At 38.0% G+C, this 20,560-nt stretch overlaps 1 protein-coding gene across 7 annotated transcripts in view; it reads right to left on the bottom strand.

Moving 5' to 3' along the window:
• dgkza (diacylglycerol kinase, zeta a) overlaps nt 1-20,560 on the bottom strand; it is a 224,026-nt gene that overhangs the window by 76,958 nt on the left and 126,508 nt on the right. For all 7 annotated transcript variants that reach the window (XM_037534510.1, XM_017709577.2, XM_037534507.1 and 4 more), the window contains 10 exons: nt 16,841-16,936; nt 14,984-15,061; nt 11,327-11,383; nt 6,965-7,033; nt 6,612-6,683; nt 5,265-5,381; nt 4,824-4,895; nt 4,642-4,737; nt 3,898-3,980; nt 3,736-3,796 (listed from right to left, as the gene is read on the bottom strand). In XM_037534510.1, the coding sequence (XP_037390407.1) occupies nt 3,736-3,796; nt 3,898-3,980; nt 4,642-4,737; nt 4,824-4,895; nt 5,265-5,381; nt 6,612-6,683; nt 6,965-7,033; nt 11,327-11,383; nt 14,984-15,061; nt 16,841-16,936 (801 nt within the window). The remainder of the gene's footprint in view (nt 1-3,735; nt 3,797-3,897; nt 3,981-4,641; nt 4,738-4,823; nt 4,896-5,264; nt 5,382-6,611; nt 6,684-6,964; nt 7,034-11,326; nt 11,384-14,983; nt 15,062-16,840; nt 16,937-20,560) is intronic.

The following is a 20,560-nucleotide window of genomic DNA, read 5'->3' as shown; positions in this document are numbered from 1 at the left end:
AACATAAATAAAAACAAAATACGATGATTTGCAAATCCTTTTCAAACTATATTCAAATGAATACACTACAAAAACAAGATATTTATTGTTCAAACGGTTAAACTTTATTGTATTTGTATTTATTGTATATTCACTTATTTTGAATTTGATGTCTGCAACACGTTCCAAAGAATTTGGGACAGGGCAACAAAAGACTGGGGAAGTTGAGGAATGCTTAAAAAACACCTGTTTGGAACATTCCACAGGTAAATAGGTTAATTGGAAACAGGCGAGTGTCGTGATTGGGTATAAAAGGAGCATCCCTGAAAGGCTCAGTCGTTCACAAGCAAGGATGGGGCGAGGTTCATCACTTTGTGAAAAACTGTGTGAGCAAACAGTCCAACAGTTTAAGAACAACGCTTCTCAATGTGCAATTGCAAGGAATTTGGGGATTTCATCTTCTACAGTCCATAATATCATCAAAAGATTCAGAGAATCTGGAGAAATCTCTGCAAGTAAGCGGCAAGGCAGAAAACCAAGACTGAATGCCTGTTACCTTCGATTCCTCAGGCGGCACTGCATTAAAAACCGACATCATTCTGTAACGGATATTACCACATGGGCTCAGGAACACTTCAGGAAACCACTGTCAGTGAACACAGTTAGTCACTCCAACTACAAGTGCAAGTTAAAACTCTGCCATGCAAAGCGAAAGCCATATATCAACAGCACCCAGAAACGCCGCCGGCTTCTCTGGGCCGGAGCTCATCTGAGAATGACTGACGCAAAGTGGAAAAGTGTTCTGTGGTCTGATGAGTCCACATTTCAAATTGCTTTTGGTAATGGACATCGTGTCCTCCGGGCCAAAGAGGAAAAGGACTGTCCGGATTGTTACCAGCACAAAGTTCAAAGGCCAGCATCTCTGATGGTATGGGGGTGTGTTAATGCCCATGGCATGGGTAACTTGCACATCTGTGAAGGCACCATTAATGCTTAAAGGTACATACAGGTTTTGGAGCAACATATGCAGCCATCCAAGCAACGTCTTTTTCAGAGACGTCCCTGCTTATTTCAGCAAGACAATGCCAAGCCACATTCTGCATGTGTTGCAACAGCGTGGCTTCATAGTAAAAGAGTGCGGGTAGTAGACTGGCCTGCCTGTAGTCCAGACCTGTCTCCCATTGAAAATGTGTGGTGCGTTATGGAGCGCAAAATACGACAACAGAGACCCCGGACTGTTGAGCAACTGAAGTTGTACATTAAGCAAGAACGGGAAAGAATTCCACCTACAAAGCTTCAACAATTAGTGTCCTCAGTTCCCAAACGCTTATTGAGTGTTGTTAAAAGGAAAGGTGATGTAACACAGTGGTAAACATGCCCCTGTCCCAACTTCTTTGGAATGTGTTGCAGGCATTAAATTCAAAATGAGTGAATATTTGCAAAAAACATTAAAATTTATCCATTTGAACATTAAATATCTTGTCTATGTCGTGTATTCAACTGAATACAGGTTGAAAAGGATTTACAAATCATAGTATTCTGTTTATATTTATGTTTTACACAATGTCCCAACTTCATTGGAAATGGGGTTGTATAAGGGGTTGTGTTTGGTGTGAAATAGGGCGTGGATGGGCCTTTGAGCCTTATAAAAATAATTTGGCAGAGTCCAAATTTTGCTTCTTTACTTCAGATTTGAAGATGCGATGTTAAAGTTGATAGAAAACTCTCAGAAGTCACTCAAATAGCCCAAATCATTTCCATAAAAATACTTTTTTGATGTTTTATACCAAAACATCTCTCAACCTACTCTAACTGCATCCAAGTTTTAATCTAGACTAGTTGATGTATTTTAGGATCCAGTACAACTGACTGTGAACTGTAAAAATGAACAAAACATTTCAGACAACAACAGGGCTGCTAATGGCAAAACAGTCATAAAATAGAGTTATGATCTTGGATCAGATTCCTCAGTATTTATGATGGTCATTGTCACAATAACTGATTCTACAGGGTGGGCCATTTATATGGATACACCCAAATAAAATGGGAAAGGTTGGTGATATTAACTTCCTGTTTGTGGCACATTAGTATATGGGAGGGGGAAAACTTTTCAAGATGGGTGGTGACACTTTATGGATCCAATTTTAGTTTTTTTCAATGGGAAGCGGGTCATGTGACAGATCAAACTTATTGAGAATTTCACAAGAAAAAAAACAATAGTTTGCTTGGTTTTAACATAAATTTATTCTTTCATGAGTTATTTACAAGTTTCTGACCACTTATAAAATGTGTTCAAAGTGCTGCCCATTGTGTTGGATTGTCAATGCAACCCTCTTCTCCCACTCTTCACACACTGATAGCAACACTCCAGAAGAAATGCCAGCACAGGCTTCCAGTATCCGTAGTTTCAGGTGCTGCACATCTCATATCTTCACAGCATAGAAAATTGCCTTCAGATGACCCCAAAGATAAAAGTCTAAGGGGGTCAGATCGGGAGACCTTGGGGGCCATTCAACTGGCCCACAATAACCAATCCACTTCGGAAGCTGGCACGTTCCCTGAGTTTTTCCAGCAAGATGGTGCACCACCACATTATGGGTGTCAGGTCCGAGCATTCCTAGATGAACAGTTTCCTGGAAAGTGGATTGGTCGTCGTGGGCCAGTTGAATGGCCCCAAGGTCTCCCGATTTATTTGGGTTTTTTTTTTTTATTTGGGTGTATATAAATGGCCCACCCTGTAGATCATAACTCTTACTTCTCAAGGGGTTTGTAAAAACAGAACCCTGTAGTCTCACGGCGAGGTTTTATTAATATTTACAGTCCACAGTAAGTCAGAAAGTGTCCTAAACCACTTTAACTATTCTGTGTGACCTTAATGAAAATGTGAACGTGGTTTGAGAAAATGTATGTATTTTCACAAAAAAAGAGTTTGGGCTATTTGGGTGACTACTGAGTTCTACAGCGCATTTCAATACTGGTTTTAACATGCCCTCATCCACTTGCCCTCATTATTTTTGCTTGGGGAAACTCCACTGTCATTTTATGGGCTGTTCCTTACTTTATCCAGGCAAATGATGTATTTTATTTTCCTTTTAAAACCTAAAAGTGCTATGATAATGTTTACTGTACGCGATAGCAGTCAACTACGTTAAATCTTACTATTTCAAAAACCACAACATTCAATTTGCTGGGCTACAGTTTGCAAATTATTCCATCTGTTAAACATGCCTGCTGATACAACTCCTATATCTTGCTATTTAGCATGCTAAAGACAACAATGCTGACAACACCAAAAAGCACTACATCACAGGTCTATTCCAAAGTTCATAGTCATGTAAAACAATTAGTGAACAGAGGTCAATTTTACTTAACGTTATGTTCAAACTTCTCAAAAAAAGATTTTTTGAAAGCTTGCATGGCCTGCCAAAAAGCCCATGAGGCTAACCTAGCCGTGGGTGAGTGTGCTTTGATTAAATAATCCACTCCTCACTGTCCCCTCCTCCCCTTGTGCTGTGAGTGGCCACTTGTGCAATGTAGGTGTAACGCAAATTCAAGTGGTGAGTTAAAGTTGGCAACGGCATGTAAAGAACGCATTGAAACAGGACACTAGCGTTAGCAATGTTATCTTTGCAGCTCTAGTTCTAAACTAAAAATCTGGAAACCAGATTGCCTGATTGACTACATCCAGGGTTAGCATAAAATTGTGCAAATTTGACTTTTGTCAAATTATTCTTTTAATAATTTCCTTTCACTTACTGTGCCATCACCACCACAGGCCAGAATCCGCAAGTTGTGAACCTTCCGGTACATCTCCAACCTAAAACAGACATAATACCCATACATGCATGCTCAGAGAAATGTTCTATATTCACATGAATATTATGTTATTGTAGAGAACAGGCAGACAAGATTAAGTACCCTTCTTTAGGTCCACCCTGGCTCAGGTCAAAGACTTGCCGGGGATTCAAATACCACATAAAGGACTGGATTATTTTGGCCCCCTGGAAGACAGAGGTCAGAAAGTCCATTACTGCTGTGATTTGAAACAAAATTGTATTTGCATTGTATAGATGCCACTGGACCAACAATAGCTCCTTAGACAAGTATGAATTAACTTAAGATGCTTTCACAGAAAACTTTTTAGTTTTCGTTAGTGCTTGGGACCCTAACATGCATTAAAAATCATGTGTGAAACATGAATAATACTTAGCCCTTTTCCGCCCTCCAAAAAACACAGGCTGGAAAATTAGCAACACCTGGCTAGAAGCATGACGGAAATAGATCAATTCGGGTTTTGTGAAAAGAAAATCCATTATGTAGAATATTCACAAACAGTACAGGGATCCACATGAGAAAACTTGTTTCAATATGTGAAAGCAGCTTTAAATAGGAGACACTTTGTCACTACTGAAGACCATGTCACATGACCACAAACTGCTTGTATAACTGCTGATTCAGTAATCTTTGTGTGCAACATGTTTAATATTCAGTAATTTACTGTGTGATTTGGAGTTGTATATATGACTCTGATTTGGTGATGCTTATAAATTCCAGTTGATTCTGTGATCCGTGTATATGAATGCCAGTTGATTTAGTGATTCATGCTTATGTATTGCATTTGATTCAGTGATTCATGCCTTTAGTTGTGATTAAGTGGCTGACCTGGTTTCCTCCGCTCTTTGGATTTACAAACACTAGCAGTGGCTTCATCAGCTGGGATGGAATTGGTCTCACAATGAATGGCTTCCATCGCGCTTCCTATTGGGGCAGTTTGCGAGAAGTGCTTAATAAAGGTAGATTTTGCTGAAAAATTTAAATCTGCTGAAAGAGAAAATCACCCCCACCTCTGCTCCCTTCTTGCTGGATTTGCGTTTGAATGAGGTCCGTTTCTTCTTTTTGCTCGATTTTAGAGAGGACTGCAAGAAGACATACATATTCCTTAGCAGTACACCAATGCCCTCTGCTGGGCAAATCTGCCAAATTTCCCATTTGGGATTATATACTGCTCAAAAAAATAAAGGGAACACTTAAACAATATAACAATATAAACAATATAACTCCAAGTAAATTAAACTTCTGTTAATGCTTCCAAGGTTCGCAAATTCACAGTATGTTTCTACACTATGTATTCAGTGTGTGCATTCCAGCATCATTCAAATCACATTTCATGATGTGAATTGTCTCTCTCTCCAAACAAATTTTAGTTTTGTTCAACGTGACCACAGTAAGTTTACAAAGCTACAACAACCACAATCATTCTTGTGAGACTGTGTGCGTGGGTGTACCTGAGGTCTACGAACACGTATAATCCATGTAGGAGGTACTATAACTGATGCATGTGCTCCTAATGAACAGGCCTCTTCTATCTGCTGTAGCATGAAGCATGTCACCTTATTGTGATACTGCAAAAAAAAGAGATATGATACACGAGACATTGTGATACTGAATGAAGGTATGTGCACACACACACACACACACACACTAGTTTAAAAAAAAAAAAAAAAAACACCCTTCATTTATCTAATTTTCAGTCAAAATGGTTAATTACATAAGTATAAGCTATTCATATTTCAGGAAACTTTCTGAGGAAATTAGATATAAGACAATCCACTTGCAAAAGAAATGGGGAGATTAAAGTAAGTGAAAAAACATGAGCTTCCAAAACTTAAGACAAAATAGGAGAAAATTGAACTTGTATGGAAAAATATACCAGTAGATTTTTTTTTAAAAAGTGAGTTTTTTTTTCCATGACATCCCCTTCTAAACCCATAGGTATTAATATGGAGTTGGTCCCCCCACCTTGGAAGCTATAACAGCTTCTCCTCTTCTGGGAAGCTTTCTACAAGATTTTGGAGTGTATCTGTGTGATTTTTTTGCCCATTCATTCAGATGAGCATTTGTAAGGGAAAGAAACTGATGTTGGACGAGAGGGCCTGGCTCACAATTTCTGTTCCAGTTCATTCTAAATGTGTTCGATGGGGTTGAGGTCAGGACCCTTTGAGGGCCAATCAAGTTTTCACACCAAGCTCATCAAATCAAACTCATCAAACACCAAACTCAGCTATGCCTTGCTTTGTGCACTGGGGGACAGTCATGCTGGAATGAAAAAGGGCATTCCCCAAACTGTTCACATAAAGTTGAAAGCATACAGTTGTCCAAAATGTCCTGGTATGCTAAAGCATTAAGATTGCCCTTCACAGGAACTAAGAGGCCTAAGCCAACCCCTGAGAAACAACCCCATAGCATTATCACTCCTATACCAAACTTTACAGCTGGCACAATGCAGTTGGACCGGTAACGTTCTCTTGGCATTCGTCAAACCCAGAGTCGTGTATCAGACTACCAGATAGAGAAGCGTGATCTGTCACTCCGCAGAATACGTTACCACTGCTCCAGAGTCCAGTGGCAGCATGCTTTACACCACTCCATCTGACGCTTATGCATTTTGATCTTAGGTTTGTGTGTAGCTGCTCAGCCACAATAAACAAATTTCATTGCATTTATAACTTATACTAAATGGCTGTTTTGACTTGAAATTAAATAAATGAAGTGTGGTCTCTGACTTTTGCACATAACTATAAGTCATGTGCTCACTTGTACACATACATATACACACATTTAATCACACTTACTGCTTGTTTGCACCAAGAGCAGCTAATGGCCACAATTTCTTTACTGTGAAATGCAAACTTCTGCTGAAATCCCTGTAAACACACAGAAAGCAAGACAACAATTACACAAATGCTGAGAGCTTGCCATCATTAATCCAGGCATTGAAATATGCAAACTTCTACAGAAAAACCGACTGTGACAACTTCTCATGTTTGTGGCCAACAAGCTGTTGACAAGCTATGAAAAGATATTAACAGCAACATCTGCGTCTTGTCATGTATTTCTAATGGAAAATGCATTTTGCATCTGGCCTACTGATGCATACTTGAAAAGCTGTGTACACACACACACACACACACACACACACACACACCTTCCCACATTGTTTGCACTTCCCCTCTTGTCGTCGTCTATGGACCCAGTGATGCCGCACAATGGTAGGCTGCCACAGAGAAACAAAAGAAGCACAGTCCAATTTCATTAATCTCATCATCCACTGACTAAAGCATTTGCTGATTAAAAACTTCAGTAATCAGGAATGAAGGAGAGTTTTTCCTTTATAGCTGGCCTACAGCAAAGTAGGTAAAAGAATTACTAAAATTAGTAAAAGACAATATAAGCTATCAAAGTATCAACTAGTTCTAGTTGTTAAGTCTACAGTGCCCTTCATGATTATTGGTACACACAGAAAATAATTTTGGTGTTTTTAAGTTAATGTTGTCATTTTGCTATACATTTTAGTTTACATCATGTCATTATTGACATCAAACTAAGACATTCCATAATCATAGTTAGTTATATAAACAACTTTCCATTTGATTTTCATTCTGTACTGACATGATTGAGTATGTACCTGGACTTTTTTGTCCTGATGTCAAAAAAATTACAAAATACAAATACAAAAAAAAAACTTTCGTCGTACAAAACACTATTCACAACAACTTTTCATCAAATTCAAATTTAAACCCCTCTTCCACTTATAAACACAAATGTCATATTAATTGGAAGTTTAGAATACACACTTCTAATAACAGCCATCAAAACAGAGTACAATCATCAACATTTCTTATTCTGCACTGCACTAAAACCTATTAAACAGGTTTAATTATGCTCTGTGTGTAATCAAACATGTAGTTGTTTGATTACACACAAGCACTGAGAATATCCACGATATGCTAAGAAAAGTGCACTGTGTATCACGACCATACAAATTCTCACAATAACGTAATCTTTGTTTGGTGGTATGTGACGTAGTAGTAGAGTGGCAAATTATGTTTCATTTTACATGGGTATAATTTTGGATGGATGTTTTAATAAAAATAGTAACTTTAAAAGTAAGGAAACTCAACTGACTGGCAAGAAAAAAGGGAAATCCTCTGGCTGTTGAGATTTGGAAGTACAGTAAAGGTCTTAATGATAACATGAGAAGTAGAACCATGTTTTTTTCTCTTCTCTTGTAAATGTTATTGTGTATGAACACATAGGACTTAATTTCAATAATACTCAAGTAAAGTACAAACCTTTATAAATAATATTTAGGCATAGTAACAAAGAATAATTACTTGAGTATTCTGTACCATTGTCAATAAGCAACATGATTTACATAAAACATAACTATTCTTCTTTATGGCCAGCAATAACTCTGAAGAGATAATAGGGACTTTTTTTAATAAGCTTACTAAAAGATAAGATTCAGTGTAAAATTAATAACAAACATTCCTAAAAAACCTTTTAATTTATTTTTATCAAAAGGTACCAATAATTCTGGAGGGCACTCTACATTAGTAACCATACAATTCAAGTACTTCGAAAAGCATTTCTGGTATATAAAATACTTCCAATAAAGTGTGAAAAAATATCATAGATCAGCACTCGTGCACTAAAATATTGGACACAGTCACTTTACTGCAGAAGGCAACAAACACAATTATGTACATATGACATATACTGTATATAAGTCCAGGACACAGAACTGGAGATGGAGCGATGGAAGAAAGATAGAGTGTTATGCATAATGATATCAGGGTGGTAGATGTAATCTGAACAGTAATAGTCCATAGGGTTGGCGGTGTGTTTGTGAAGTCTGTAACATTAGTGCTTACGAAAAGTCTAAACAAGCTAGCTCAGTGAAACATGATGCTATAAGCTATTCCCTGCAATGACAGGAACTTTGATGTTGTGAGAAAAACTTGTTGATCCCCAAGAGGGATAATATTTTCGTAAACAAAATGTAGCTTGAAAAACGTTGAAAAATGAGAACAAAGATGTCCTTTGGGGTATTGAGGTTAAGGTTAAAAGTAGGCATTGCAGTATTTAGCTGCAGTTATAAAAATAATGTGTCTCGCTGTACATTTTGCTCTTTTAATGAAACCACATACTCTGAAAAAAATATTCTTTTCAAGATACAAATGTTTTATGGGGAGCTACTCTCAAGTGTACATCTTCAGTACCTTTAAATAAGGACAATAATTGTACCACATTCCATTGCAATTATCCTGTCTTGAATTTTTTTTATTTTTCTGTTAAGTTATTAAATGTTTTGTTGATTGTCCAAGTGAAAATGATCACATATCCTTTACAGAGAACACATTTGTGCACATTTTCATGCACAATTTCTGTTTATTTGCTGAAGTTAACATATTGGGGGTAATATATTATGGCACTTTTGTTCAAATTTTCACAAAACAACAAAATATGTAATTTGACTGAGGGTGTTCTACCTTTGGCATACAACTTTTTATTCTGATTATCAATTAACAATTCAAATATGCCTTTATGAGAGTTCTTCTGGTGTAGATTAACGGCAATTTGCATGATAACAGCAACCCTCACTGGAAAAACTTTAGACTGCAAGTTTAGAATCTAAAGCCTACATGCTTAATAAATGAAAAAAATAGATATTTTCCATTGTTGTATTAGAGTCTGAACCACCAGAACACTAAAGCTTTATTTTTCCCCCACAGTCACACTCTCGGAAACTCGCAACAGAGACAATGGGGAATTAATCACTGAAGTCTAACAGCTTTTTAAGTGTTTTATAATGTTTTAATAGTAAAAGTGACCACAACATAATGTGTACATACAATTTAATATAATTTGTTACCTTAATCTGATCCTTTTTCCTAGCTATAGAAAAGGATAACTTCATTTGTAAATGTTTCAAGGCTAGAGCTAGCTTACGTATGTTTATATTGCTGCACAGAGTCACACTGAGGCAAGCTTAGGTTCTAAAGCATGTGAAATATATTTTCGGTTCCACAAACTAAAGCTAAATTTCAAGTAAAATACGAAGAAGGGAAAGAGCTGTGTAAAGCTGCCATTACAGTATGTAGCAGAGAGAACAAAGAAGCAGCTTCTTAACACATTTCTTTCTCTCTGGTAAAAAGACTACTGGGTCACGCACTCACACGTTTCTAAAAAGAACATAAACCAATTTTTCCAACATATTTACCAAACAGATTAACCATAAACTAGTAGTATCTAGTTCTCTGTCTGTTTTTCAACATGACAAATATCGACTTTTACACATCATTGTCAGGTTATTTGTACTCATCAGCGGCATCTGATCATACTGCCCTATCACTCAGGCCTATTTGGTTTCTTGCTTTTTTGTGCAGTATGATAAAAAGCAAGAAAATAATAACATACTGTGGGGACATTTGGCTGGTGCTCATGAGGAAAAAAAAAAAAGATGATTAACTTTTTTTAATGCTTATTTCAAAAAGTCCCTTTGGTAGCTGAGGATAAAGTTAGGGCTGGGTTTATGTGTAGCAAAGCAGCATTTAGCTCCAGTCATACACATGTGCATTGTATGTGTGTGTAATACCTGTGTGAGAGGTATTTGTGACCTGCGGTTAGCTGCAGTGTGCTTGATTCGCTCCCAAGCAGCTTGACCTTTAATGGCTCTGCGACGCCAGGTGGGCTAACCCACGCAAGGCATGATGGGAAAACAGGAGAGGAATGGAGCAGGATGGATGGAAAGTTTTAAAAAGGGAAGAAAGAAAGTAAAGAAGCAGAAGGTAGAAATTTTTAAGAAGCCAAAAGCTCCATTTCAACAGCAATCACAAAGCATAAGTAACCCCTTGAACCAAAGACTTCTTTTTCAGATATTAATCCTCAGACCTCTTATTCAGGAACTGTTATCAGTTATTTGATATCTACTATGAAACTACACTATAAATTAAAGGTACAATATGTGAGATTTTATATTAAAACTGAAAAAAAAACATGCAATATGCCAATACAGTGTCCGTACACTGCTGTGAGTTTCTCTAAAATCCTGAAAAAAATACTCTAATAGTCAGCGGCTTCAGATCAGATTTTGGTCAGGAGTTTTTTGGACCATGTCATATGTCTTTACATATTAACGTCACAAGTGTAAACAAGTCTGAAATACTCTTTCAACATGCTTGGGGAAGGGGTCTGAAGCATAACTGACAACAATATGTTCATCTGGCTATTGCAAGCAATCTCATATTTCCACCAGAGATCCTTCAAATCCCCAAAATGTACACAGTTTGGCTTTTAGTAATGATGAGTAAAGAAAGAGTAAAGTGTGGCAAAATGTACAGGCCCTTTGGGTTTAAGGGGTTAAGAAGCAAATGGCTGTCTGAACGAAGCTCTGAGCACTGGAATGGCACATGGCACGAGAGATAAGGGAAAATGTGTAGGAAAAAGGGGGGAAAACAAAAGCTGGGTAATGAGAAAGACAAGTGACTGCAACCCATAAACTCACCTCCCGTATGTTCCGAGAGCCTGATTCCCTGAATGAAGGTTTACACCGGAAATTTATCTAAAACAGATGTGCTGCATTAGTACAAACATGACTTTTCACTTTGTACTAGAATGAAGAGATGATCTGGAATTCCCAGATGTCCAGTGGGAATCTGCCAACCAAGGACCACATAAATAAAACACATATCTACACTGCTCAAAAAAATAAAGGGAACACTTAAACAACACAATATAACTCCAAGTAAATCAAACTTCTGTGAAATCAAACTGTCCACTTAGGAAGCAACACTGATTGACAATCAATTTCACATGCTGTTTTGCAAATTCAATAGAAAACAGGTGGAAATTATTGGCAATTAGCAAGACACACTCAATAAAGGAGTGGTTCTGCAGGTGGGGACCACAGACCACTTCTCAGTACCTATGCTTTCTGGCTGATGTTTTGGTCACTTTTGAATGTTGGTGGTGCTTTCACACTCGTGGTAGCATGAGACGGAATCTACAACCCACTCAAGTGGCTCAGGTAGTGCAGCTCATCCAGGACGGCACATCAATGCGAGTTGTGGCAAAAAGGTTTGCTGTGTCTGTCAGCGTAGTGTCAAGAGGCTGGAGGCGCTACCAGGAGACAGGCCAGTACACCAGGAGATGTGGAGAGCGATCTGCTGCCTGCAACATCCTTCAGCATGTTTGGCAGTGGGTCAGTAATGGTGTGGGGTGGCATTTCTTTGGAGGGCCGCACAGCCCTCCATGTGCTCGCCAGAGGTAGCCTGACTGCCATTAGGTACCGAGATGAGATCCTCAGACCCCTTGTGAGACGATATGCTGGTGCGGTTGGCCCTGGGTTCCTCTTAATGCAGGACAATGCTAGACCTCATGTGGCTGGAGTGTGTCAGCAGTTCCTGCAAGATGACGGCATTGAAGGTATGGACTGGCCCGCCCGTTCCCCAGACCTTAATCCGATTGAGCACATCTGGGACATCATGTCTCGCTCCATCCACCAACGCCACGTTGCACCAGACTGTCCAGCAGTTGGCAGATGCTTTAGTCCAGGTCTGGGAGGAGATCCCTCAGGAGACCATCCGCCACCCCATCAGGAGCATGCCCAGGCATTGTAGGGACGTCATACAGGCACGTGGAGGCCACACACAATACTGAGCCTCATTTTGACTTGTTTTAAGGACATTACATCAAAGTTAGATCAGCCTGTAGTGTGTTTTTCCACTTTAATTTTGTGTGTGACTCCAAATCCAGGCCTCCATTGGTTAATAAATTTGATTTCCATTGATGATTTTTGTGTGATTGTGTTGTCAGTACATTCAACTTTGTACAGAACAAAGTATTCAATGAGAATATTTCATTCATTCAGATCTAGGATGTGTTATTTGAGTGTTGCCTTTATTTTTTGAGCAGTGTATAATGAAATACAAAAGTTCATAAAAGTGCTTTTCACAAACAAATATTCATTCTCCCAATGAGGAGGAGAGTATCAGTTTATCTATACTAGAGAGTTGAGAAACACATTATATATGAAAAAGCATCTGACATTTTGACTTAATCAATGTTATTGCATTAAAAGAAGAACAATGAAATTTAGGAGAAACATTTCCATACAGTTTTCCTTTCCTGCCCCAAGTTTGTTAGTAAGCATGGCCATATTTGACCATTATTAATCACCCTCATCTGATGATGACCAACCACAGAAGCATGCAAATTCACCCATCAGCACAATATAAACATGACAGCATCACCAGTATGAGCTTAAACCAAACCACCTCAACCTGATTGAAATGATCAGTTGGCCAATCAAAAGTGCAGTGAAAAGGTGAATAGAGGGGCAGTGTTCAGTGAGTTATAAAGTGAGACAGATCCGGTTTCCAACTTTCACCTATACTATGCTATAATATTGTACTGTTCATTGGTTTTGTGCCTACTAATACAGTAATGCTAACTAGGCCATCAAGCCCTGTAACTAACACCTACAAGGCATAACAAAATCTTTATAAATTAGTTAAGTTTAAGTTTGGTAAATACTTTACACAGAACAAAATATTAGCTATGACTGCAATCATAGAAAAGCAATCAGAAAAAAACTATGGAAGTGTGGAAGTGCAGCACTCGGACACTCTCTGAGGTGCACATAATAAAAATACCACTGGAAATCCAAAAATTCGACCGGCTCCCTCTGCATTAAAAGCCAGTTTAGGTCAGGAGCCACAACCCAATTTTAAGAAGAGCCATTTTGTCCTTTCAACAAACACCAAACCACCTCGGCAGCCACGACATTTAATGTCCAGTATGTCTCAGTGTGTGATAATGTTCTATTATAAGTTAGGTTAAAAATATAAACGAAAACGCATACTTACTTTATTCTGCTTTAAGCTTTAGCTCAGCTATAGCCACTTTCCTCCCATCTGTACTAGAAAATTTTTCCTCTAAAGTAGATCAAATTCTTGTAAAATGTCTCTCATCATTCGACTGTTTTACAAAGCTGAAATTGCTTCTAGAAGTCACTCCAGCTTCTTGTTCGAATTTTCCCATTCCACCTTAAATTCAGCCTTCTAATTCACTTGCTACATCACTTCCATTTGATTTATTAATAGAAAATACTGGAAGTAAATTCATTATAGATCATTACAAATACTTTGCTTTAAAAGTACGAAGTCCTGAGACAATAGAAAAATCAAAAGCCTGTATAGAAAAAAAAAAAAAGATTCATCAAGATGCATCGATAATCGTTTTATAATTGCATCCCTCTGAATTGTAATAGAATCGTGAGGTGCCCAAAGATTCCCACCCCTACTATTGCAATTATTGCAATCTTTTAAACTGTAGTAATCATTGCCACCATTTATACACTTTTCCTGACCAAGTTTATTCATGTGTCCGATGGGTTTTCTTGTGAGAGATTAACAGGAAAAAACTGAGGAAATTTGGCTCTATTTTCTTTGCTGCTGTATAGGAGAGCATGTATTTTGAAGTGATGCTTTGTATTAGAGGTGTCAGATGACACAGAGTGTCTTCAACTGGCCTTTTTAGTAACCTTTGTTTTGCCTCAACTAGCTCCTGACATAAAGTCTGCTAAATCCCTGTGATCATGCAGTAAAATCTCTGATTCCTGTCTTAACTCCTACCTCGCTTCAGACATCATAGACTGTTTCAGTATATGTAGAAAATGTTATAGTCTATGACTTTATGGGCCCCCCAATAAAAAAACTAACCTTTAGTGGAACAAAAAAAAAAAAAAAACATTGCTATTGCTAAGCTTTAATGTGGGCAAAATATCCATATAATTTTAAGACATTTTAGAGCCCTGACACCACAGTCCCATTGTGCTATATTCCCCAGTGTGATTATCCCATTTGCGCTGCTGGTAGTAATGCCACTGTGTGCAAGTGACACTTTAGCCCCAGCTCAATCTGAGAGAGAAAAAGGAGCAATCAAAAAGTATAAGAGATGAGAAAAAAAAGTGAAAAGAAAAGAGGGAGGGGTGTGTGGTGGTCTCACTCTGAAAGACGGATCTTTGTGTGGCAGCTCATCAAGCCACTTCCCCTGAGGCTGAGGCTTCCTGTGAGATAACTGAGGGTAGGGACATGATTGGCTGATGAAGCAGTGATGGGCACATGCCCGGTCAAGAACTGCTGAAAGACACAGCACTCACCTTTTCTAGCTGTTCTATACAAATGGTGTGAACTACAATCTTGCAAGCAGCACATTTCTTTCGGGCAACAGATTTTTGCTAAAGGAAGATAAAGAGAGAGAGAGAGACAGAGAGAGAGAGAGAGAGAGAGAGAAACAAATATTTGAAATATTTTTTGCTTTAAGACAAATTAAAAATACAGACTTACACCACACTACACTCAACACTTTTCAAATCCAGCCCAGTAACTTAATGTCAGTTGTAAAACTGGTGAAATTTCTCATATACACTGAAGCTACTGCAATTTGGCTTCTGTGCATTTTGAGTAATTATTTCCAATTCTCTTATAGGCCTATGCAAATCTATCTGAACACGCCTCATCAAATTATGTGCTTTGTTGACTTTCTAAGTGAAAATAAGATGAAAAACTATGTACAAAAAAAGTAAAACTACTCTGGGCACACTCTTTGTTCATGTGCAGAATTTAAAATGCCATCATTTATGTACAGGGCACATTTTATGTCTATTTTTTCTATGTTAAATTCAGCAAATAAACAGGAATTGTGCATTAAAATTGTCAGAAATGTGTTTTCTATACTTAGTTTCTCTTAAAAAAAATCAACAAAATACATAATTTGACCAAAATCTCTAACTTGTTATCAATCCATATGGTTTATACTAATACAGTTCTTCCTGTCCAGTAATCAATAATAATTCTGTCACAATCAGATTTTTCACTTTCTGTTAGACTTCCTGGCATAAAAATGAACTTGATCAGACTGCGGGTGGTGAGGTGAGCATAGCTGTAATAAGGTATGTGAAATTCTTTTGTCATGCACACTACACATGGACAAAACAAACCAGATGAAGAAGATAAGCCAAGACAGGAAAAAAGAACAATTGTGCACCAAAATTTGCAAGACAAATGCTTGAAAATATTAGAGTTCATTCCCCATAGTGGAAGTACATTAACTTATTAACAAAAAAAAAAACACAAAACAAAACATTTGACAGGAGGTTTCCACACTTTCACATACAATTACATACAAACACTTGCCCCTCAATCTCATCTTGCAGATTACGCTACATCATCACAGACTTTGTTTTCTCAGCTCATCACAGAACATAACCTAGCCTGAATCTCTCTCAGTCTCAGCCTCAGTCTCTCTGACTTTGATTGTGTCTGTAGGTGTATTTAACTGTGAGAGCCTGACTGATTAACTGATTTATTTAAATGCTAGCTCTATACTGCTATGAGTAAAATTATACAGGTCAGAGGCTGTTAATGTGAGTTTTACTGTCTCTAAAGTTTGACATACATGAATTCTGCATCAACAAACACAATCTTGAACCACAGGTTCCTGCCAGATCCAGTAACTATTCAATGCATTTTCAAGCTGTACCTCCAGAGGGCAGCATCTAACTTTATGTTGCAAGGAAACAGTTTGATGATTCCAGTAATGCGGGCTAAGCATGAGGAAGCTCTTCTACTAGAGATCAGAAAGAATTCTGTGAGAGAAGTACAAAATATCTCTCTCATCTTTTCATCTCCTCCTTCTCTTTCCCTAATTTCGCTCTGCTGATCATCTCTCACCTGTCTGCTTTTTGCTGCCAGGTTGTTTCTCCTTCACAACTCTGCTTACTCTTTTCCACTCATTCCTTTCCTCTTTTTTCCCCTTTTTTCTCTCTTCCACTCACTGGGGCATCATCTCTGTTGCTTTTCCTTCACAGCTTCTTGTACTGTTCTATCTGTCTTGTTAACTTTTTTGTGAGGAAGCTTTATAACTGGAATGGCGTCATAGGCTAAAATGCACACATGCACGCACACGCACACACACACACACACACACACACACACACACACACACACACACAAACCAGTGTCTTTGCATAGCAGTGCTGTTCTCCAACGTAACAGAAGTCTCCGGAGACATTGGTCTCAAACCAGATGTGGTCTCCGTAAACTGCCGACTCCTGCACACAAATGTGAACACAACACATATTCAATTTATATTATAATTGTTAACTTTTGAAAGATCAAAAAGTGAGAGTGCAATTAACTGAATAATAACAAACTATGCACAGCATGTCAAAGATTCAAAAAGTCTTTACAGGAAAAAGACAAAAAAGTAAACGTTGTTGTAATAATTGTAATGTAAAAAAAAATTATATAACAAAACTCATGTGGCAAAAATGCATGGACGTGTTCATCCAGCTGTTTCTCACAGATCAGTAAGGCAATTTAAACATCATCACTGCCGGAAAAAAAACCTTAACATTGAATGAGAGTTACTTCAACAGAATTTTTAAAGTAATTTTGGACCATTCTTATTGGTCCATGCATCATGACAAGTTAACACATTGTAAATCACAGATAGCATTTTTAAATTATTTCAAAATATGAAAAACAACAAAACTGGACATACAAGGTTTAGTCCTGAAAGCAAAGATTTGCATCATCATCAGTGCTGGGAGTAATCTGCTGGGAGTACAGCGTAACATGTTATTGTAATGTGACTAGCTTTCCTTATCCAAATGAAACAATTACTGACTTAAGAATTACATTACTTGTAATTCTTGTTCGATCCATAATTGTGTAATTTGTTGGTGTTACTGTGTGTGTTGAGTTTAAATGGTAAATTCCTTGAATATTTACTACCCATTTACTACCTTATATGTAAATTGCATGCGTGTTGTACATGCCACAGCTGACTGCATGATTATGATTGTGAATGCAAGCAGCACAGCATGAGCACGGAAAACGAAGCCCCTTATCATGTTAATATGAAACTGATGGCTAAAACCAAAAAAAAATTTCAGGAACAGATCTGAAAGCTTAACTTTCATATAAATTGTATAAATTTTATTTTGAAGCAGATTCTTCTTTTTTCAATTCTGTACTAAACCTTTTATGACTAGCTGACTAGCTAAAAAATATTAGCCCATTTTGAATTCAGTAGCATGATTGGGTAAAAAAACAAGAACATCTCAGAAAGGCCAAATATTTTAGAAGTAAAGATGAGGAGGGGTTAACCACTCCGTGAAAGACAGCACAAGCAAATTCAATAATAACGCTTCTCAACATAAAATAGTAAAGAACTTTGGTTTCATCATCTATGGTACATAATAACATTAAAACAATCTCTGTATACAAAGGACAAGACCAAAAACTAGTATTTACTGGCCATGATCTTGGGGCCCTTAGGCATCACTGCATTAAAAATAGACATGATTCTGTAGTGGAAATCACTGCATGAGCTCCGGAACACTTCTGAAAACCACTGTCTAGGAAAACAGTTTGTTGCTGCATCCATAAATGCAAGTTGAAACTCTAAAATGCAAAGAGGAAATAAAATATAAACAGGATCCAGGAATGCTACCATCTTCTCTGGGCCTGAGCTCATTTAAAATGGACTAAGGGTAGTGGAAAAGTGTCCTGTGGTCTGACAAATCAACATCTGAAATTGACATTTGTATTTTAGGAAATCATGGACACTGCGTCCTCTGAGCTAAAGCCCACTAAGCTTCAGTGCACAGTTCAAAAGCCAGTATTCATGAAGGTATAGGGGTGCATTAGTGCACATGGCATGGGTGACGTACACATCTGTGAAGGCGACAATAACGATCAACAATAAATATAGGTTTTGGCAACATATGCTGCCATCCAGATGATGTCTTTTTCAGGGAAGGCCTTGCTTATGTCAGCAAGACAAGATCAAACCACATTCTGCATGTATTACAGCAGCTCTGTATTAAAAACATTTGGTGCAATGAAAATGAAATGAAAAACACAAAAAACGAGACCTCAAACTGTTGAGCAGATGAAATCCTATATCAACAAGAGTGGGAAAACATTTCATTTTCAAAACTACAGCAACAGTTGTCCTCAGTTCCCAAACTCTTACAGTGTTGTTAAAAGAAGAGGTGATGAAACACAGTGGTAAACATGCCTTTGTCCCAACTTGAGCGAGAGAGAGAGAGAGAGAGGGACTGAGTGAGTGAGTGAGTGAGGGAGTGTGTGTGTGTGTGTGTGTGTGTGTGTGTGTGTGTGTGTGTGTGTGTGTGTGTGTGGGTGTGGGTGTGTGTGTGTGTGTGTGTACAAAATTTTACAGGCTATTGTCATAACATTCACTTGCCTAGCGTCCCCCAGTCAGTCTAGATTATACTCTCTGCAAGAAACATTTAGTTCCCATGTCTGTGTGAATTCTGTGTGCATGTGTATAAAAGCTTAAAATTATAATAAACCTCACTTGCATCGTCTCTCCTTGCTGCATTTTTAATTTTGGACTACACGGTCAATATCTTTGTACCCAAACGGTGTAGAGACTTTATAAAAACATTGAATCTGTAATCATCACTGTTGAGGAACTCAAGTTTCACTAAAATTATGAAGTGTAATGGTATTTTAAATACAAGGAAACCTGAAAATGGTCAATTTGGACCCAGAACATGATACAAGGATTAAACACAAATCATAGAAAATACTAAATTCTTAGTTTTTGGATTGTAACCCTGTTAAAATAAGCACTATTGCTGAGCCATTCTATAGAGCATGTGCGTTTACCCCTCCCACCTCTCTTTTTTTCTCTACCCCCCCACCCCCCTTCACTTTCTTTCTAGCGCTCTCCAAGTGTGGGAGTGCTGTTTCAGAGCTGATGCAGAGTTGAAAATTTTGTGAGCAGTAATTGAAGACACTGTTAAATTGTCCAAAAAGCATATAAAATAACCCCATTTCAGTGTTATTTTGCCCTGAGTTGGATAAACTCTCATCATTGGCTGCTCATTTGTGGAGAGAAAACTCCGGTGAGTTCAGATAGTGCAGTCTAATGAAAGTTTGTGTGTAAATAAGTGTATATTTCCATGTTGTAAAAGGGTTAAAATGTTGATAAGAGAGTTAGTTATTAAAACAGCCAGAGTATAAATGTGTGAGATATAAAGATACCTTGGTCAAGAGTTCGTTTTAACTGCTAAATTGTAGGCTAGCGCAGCCGAGGCAAGTGGGATTAGCGTCTTGTTCAAGAGAGTAAATATACGAAGTTAAGAGTGAAATCCTGCTGACTCAGAGACGTGTTGAGATGAATGTGCTTGCAGTACAGCCTTACTAAACTTAGTGCTGTATCGTACAGGTTGTTTTATTTGACAGGAAAAGCGAACAAACTTTCACAGATCCATGATGGCAAGCCGCCCTGAAACTACACTTCCCAGAGTACTCTGCGAGTGACGCGTCAGCAATGCGAGCACCCCAAACGGCGCTGCAGAGAAACAGATACAGGCAGATAAGAGGAACAGACACTTCGAAACCCACACACACACAAAACTTTAGTCTACCTGGGTTTTCTGACACTTTGAGAGTTGTAGTTTGTAGATTTTTTGCATGTGAACTTGTGCATTCTGTCAATGATTCAGGGAGTTATAATTTTTTATCTGAATATAGCGGAGATAACTCATTTACACCCCCTACTCTGTAATATTTCATTTAGTTTTAGAGCTATCCACACACATTCACACACACAAATAAGTCACATCATTTTCTTAAATAAATACATGATTGTATTTCAAACCCTGTACTCCGGTCCGTTGCATCTCTGTCCAAGCCCT

The sequence above is a fragment of the Pygocentrus nattereri genome, chromosome 25 (assembly GCF_015220715.1).
Source record: "Pygocentrus nattereri isolate fPygNat1 chromosome 25, fPygNat1.pri, whole genome shotgun sequence".
NCBI classification, from domain to species: Eukaryota; Metazoa; Chordata; class Actinopteri; order Characiformes; family Serrasalmidae; genus Pygocentrus; species Pygocentrus nattereri.
The sequence above is the reverse complement of the archived record's forward strand: the minus strand, read 5'-3'. Positions and strand labels throughout refer to the sequence as shown.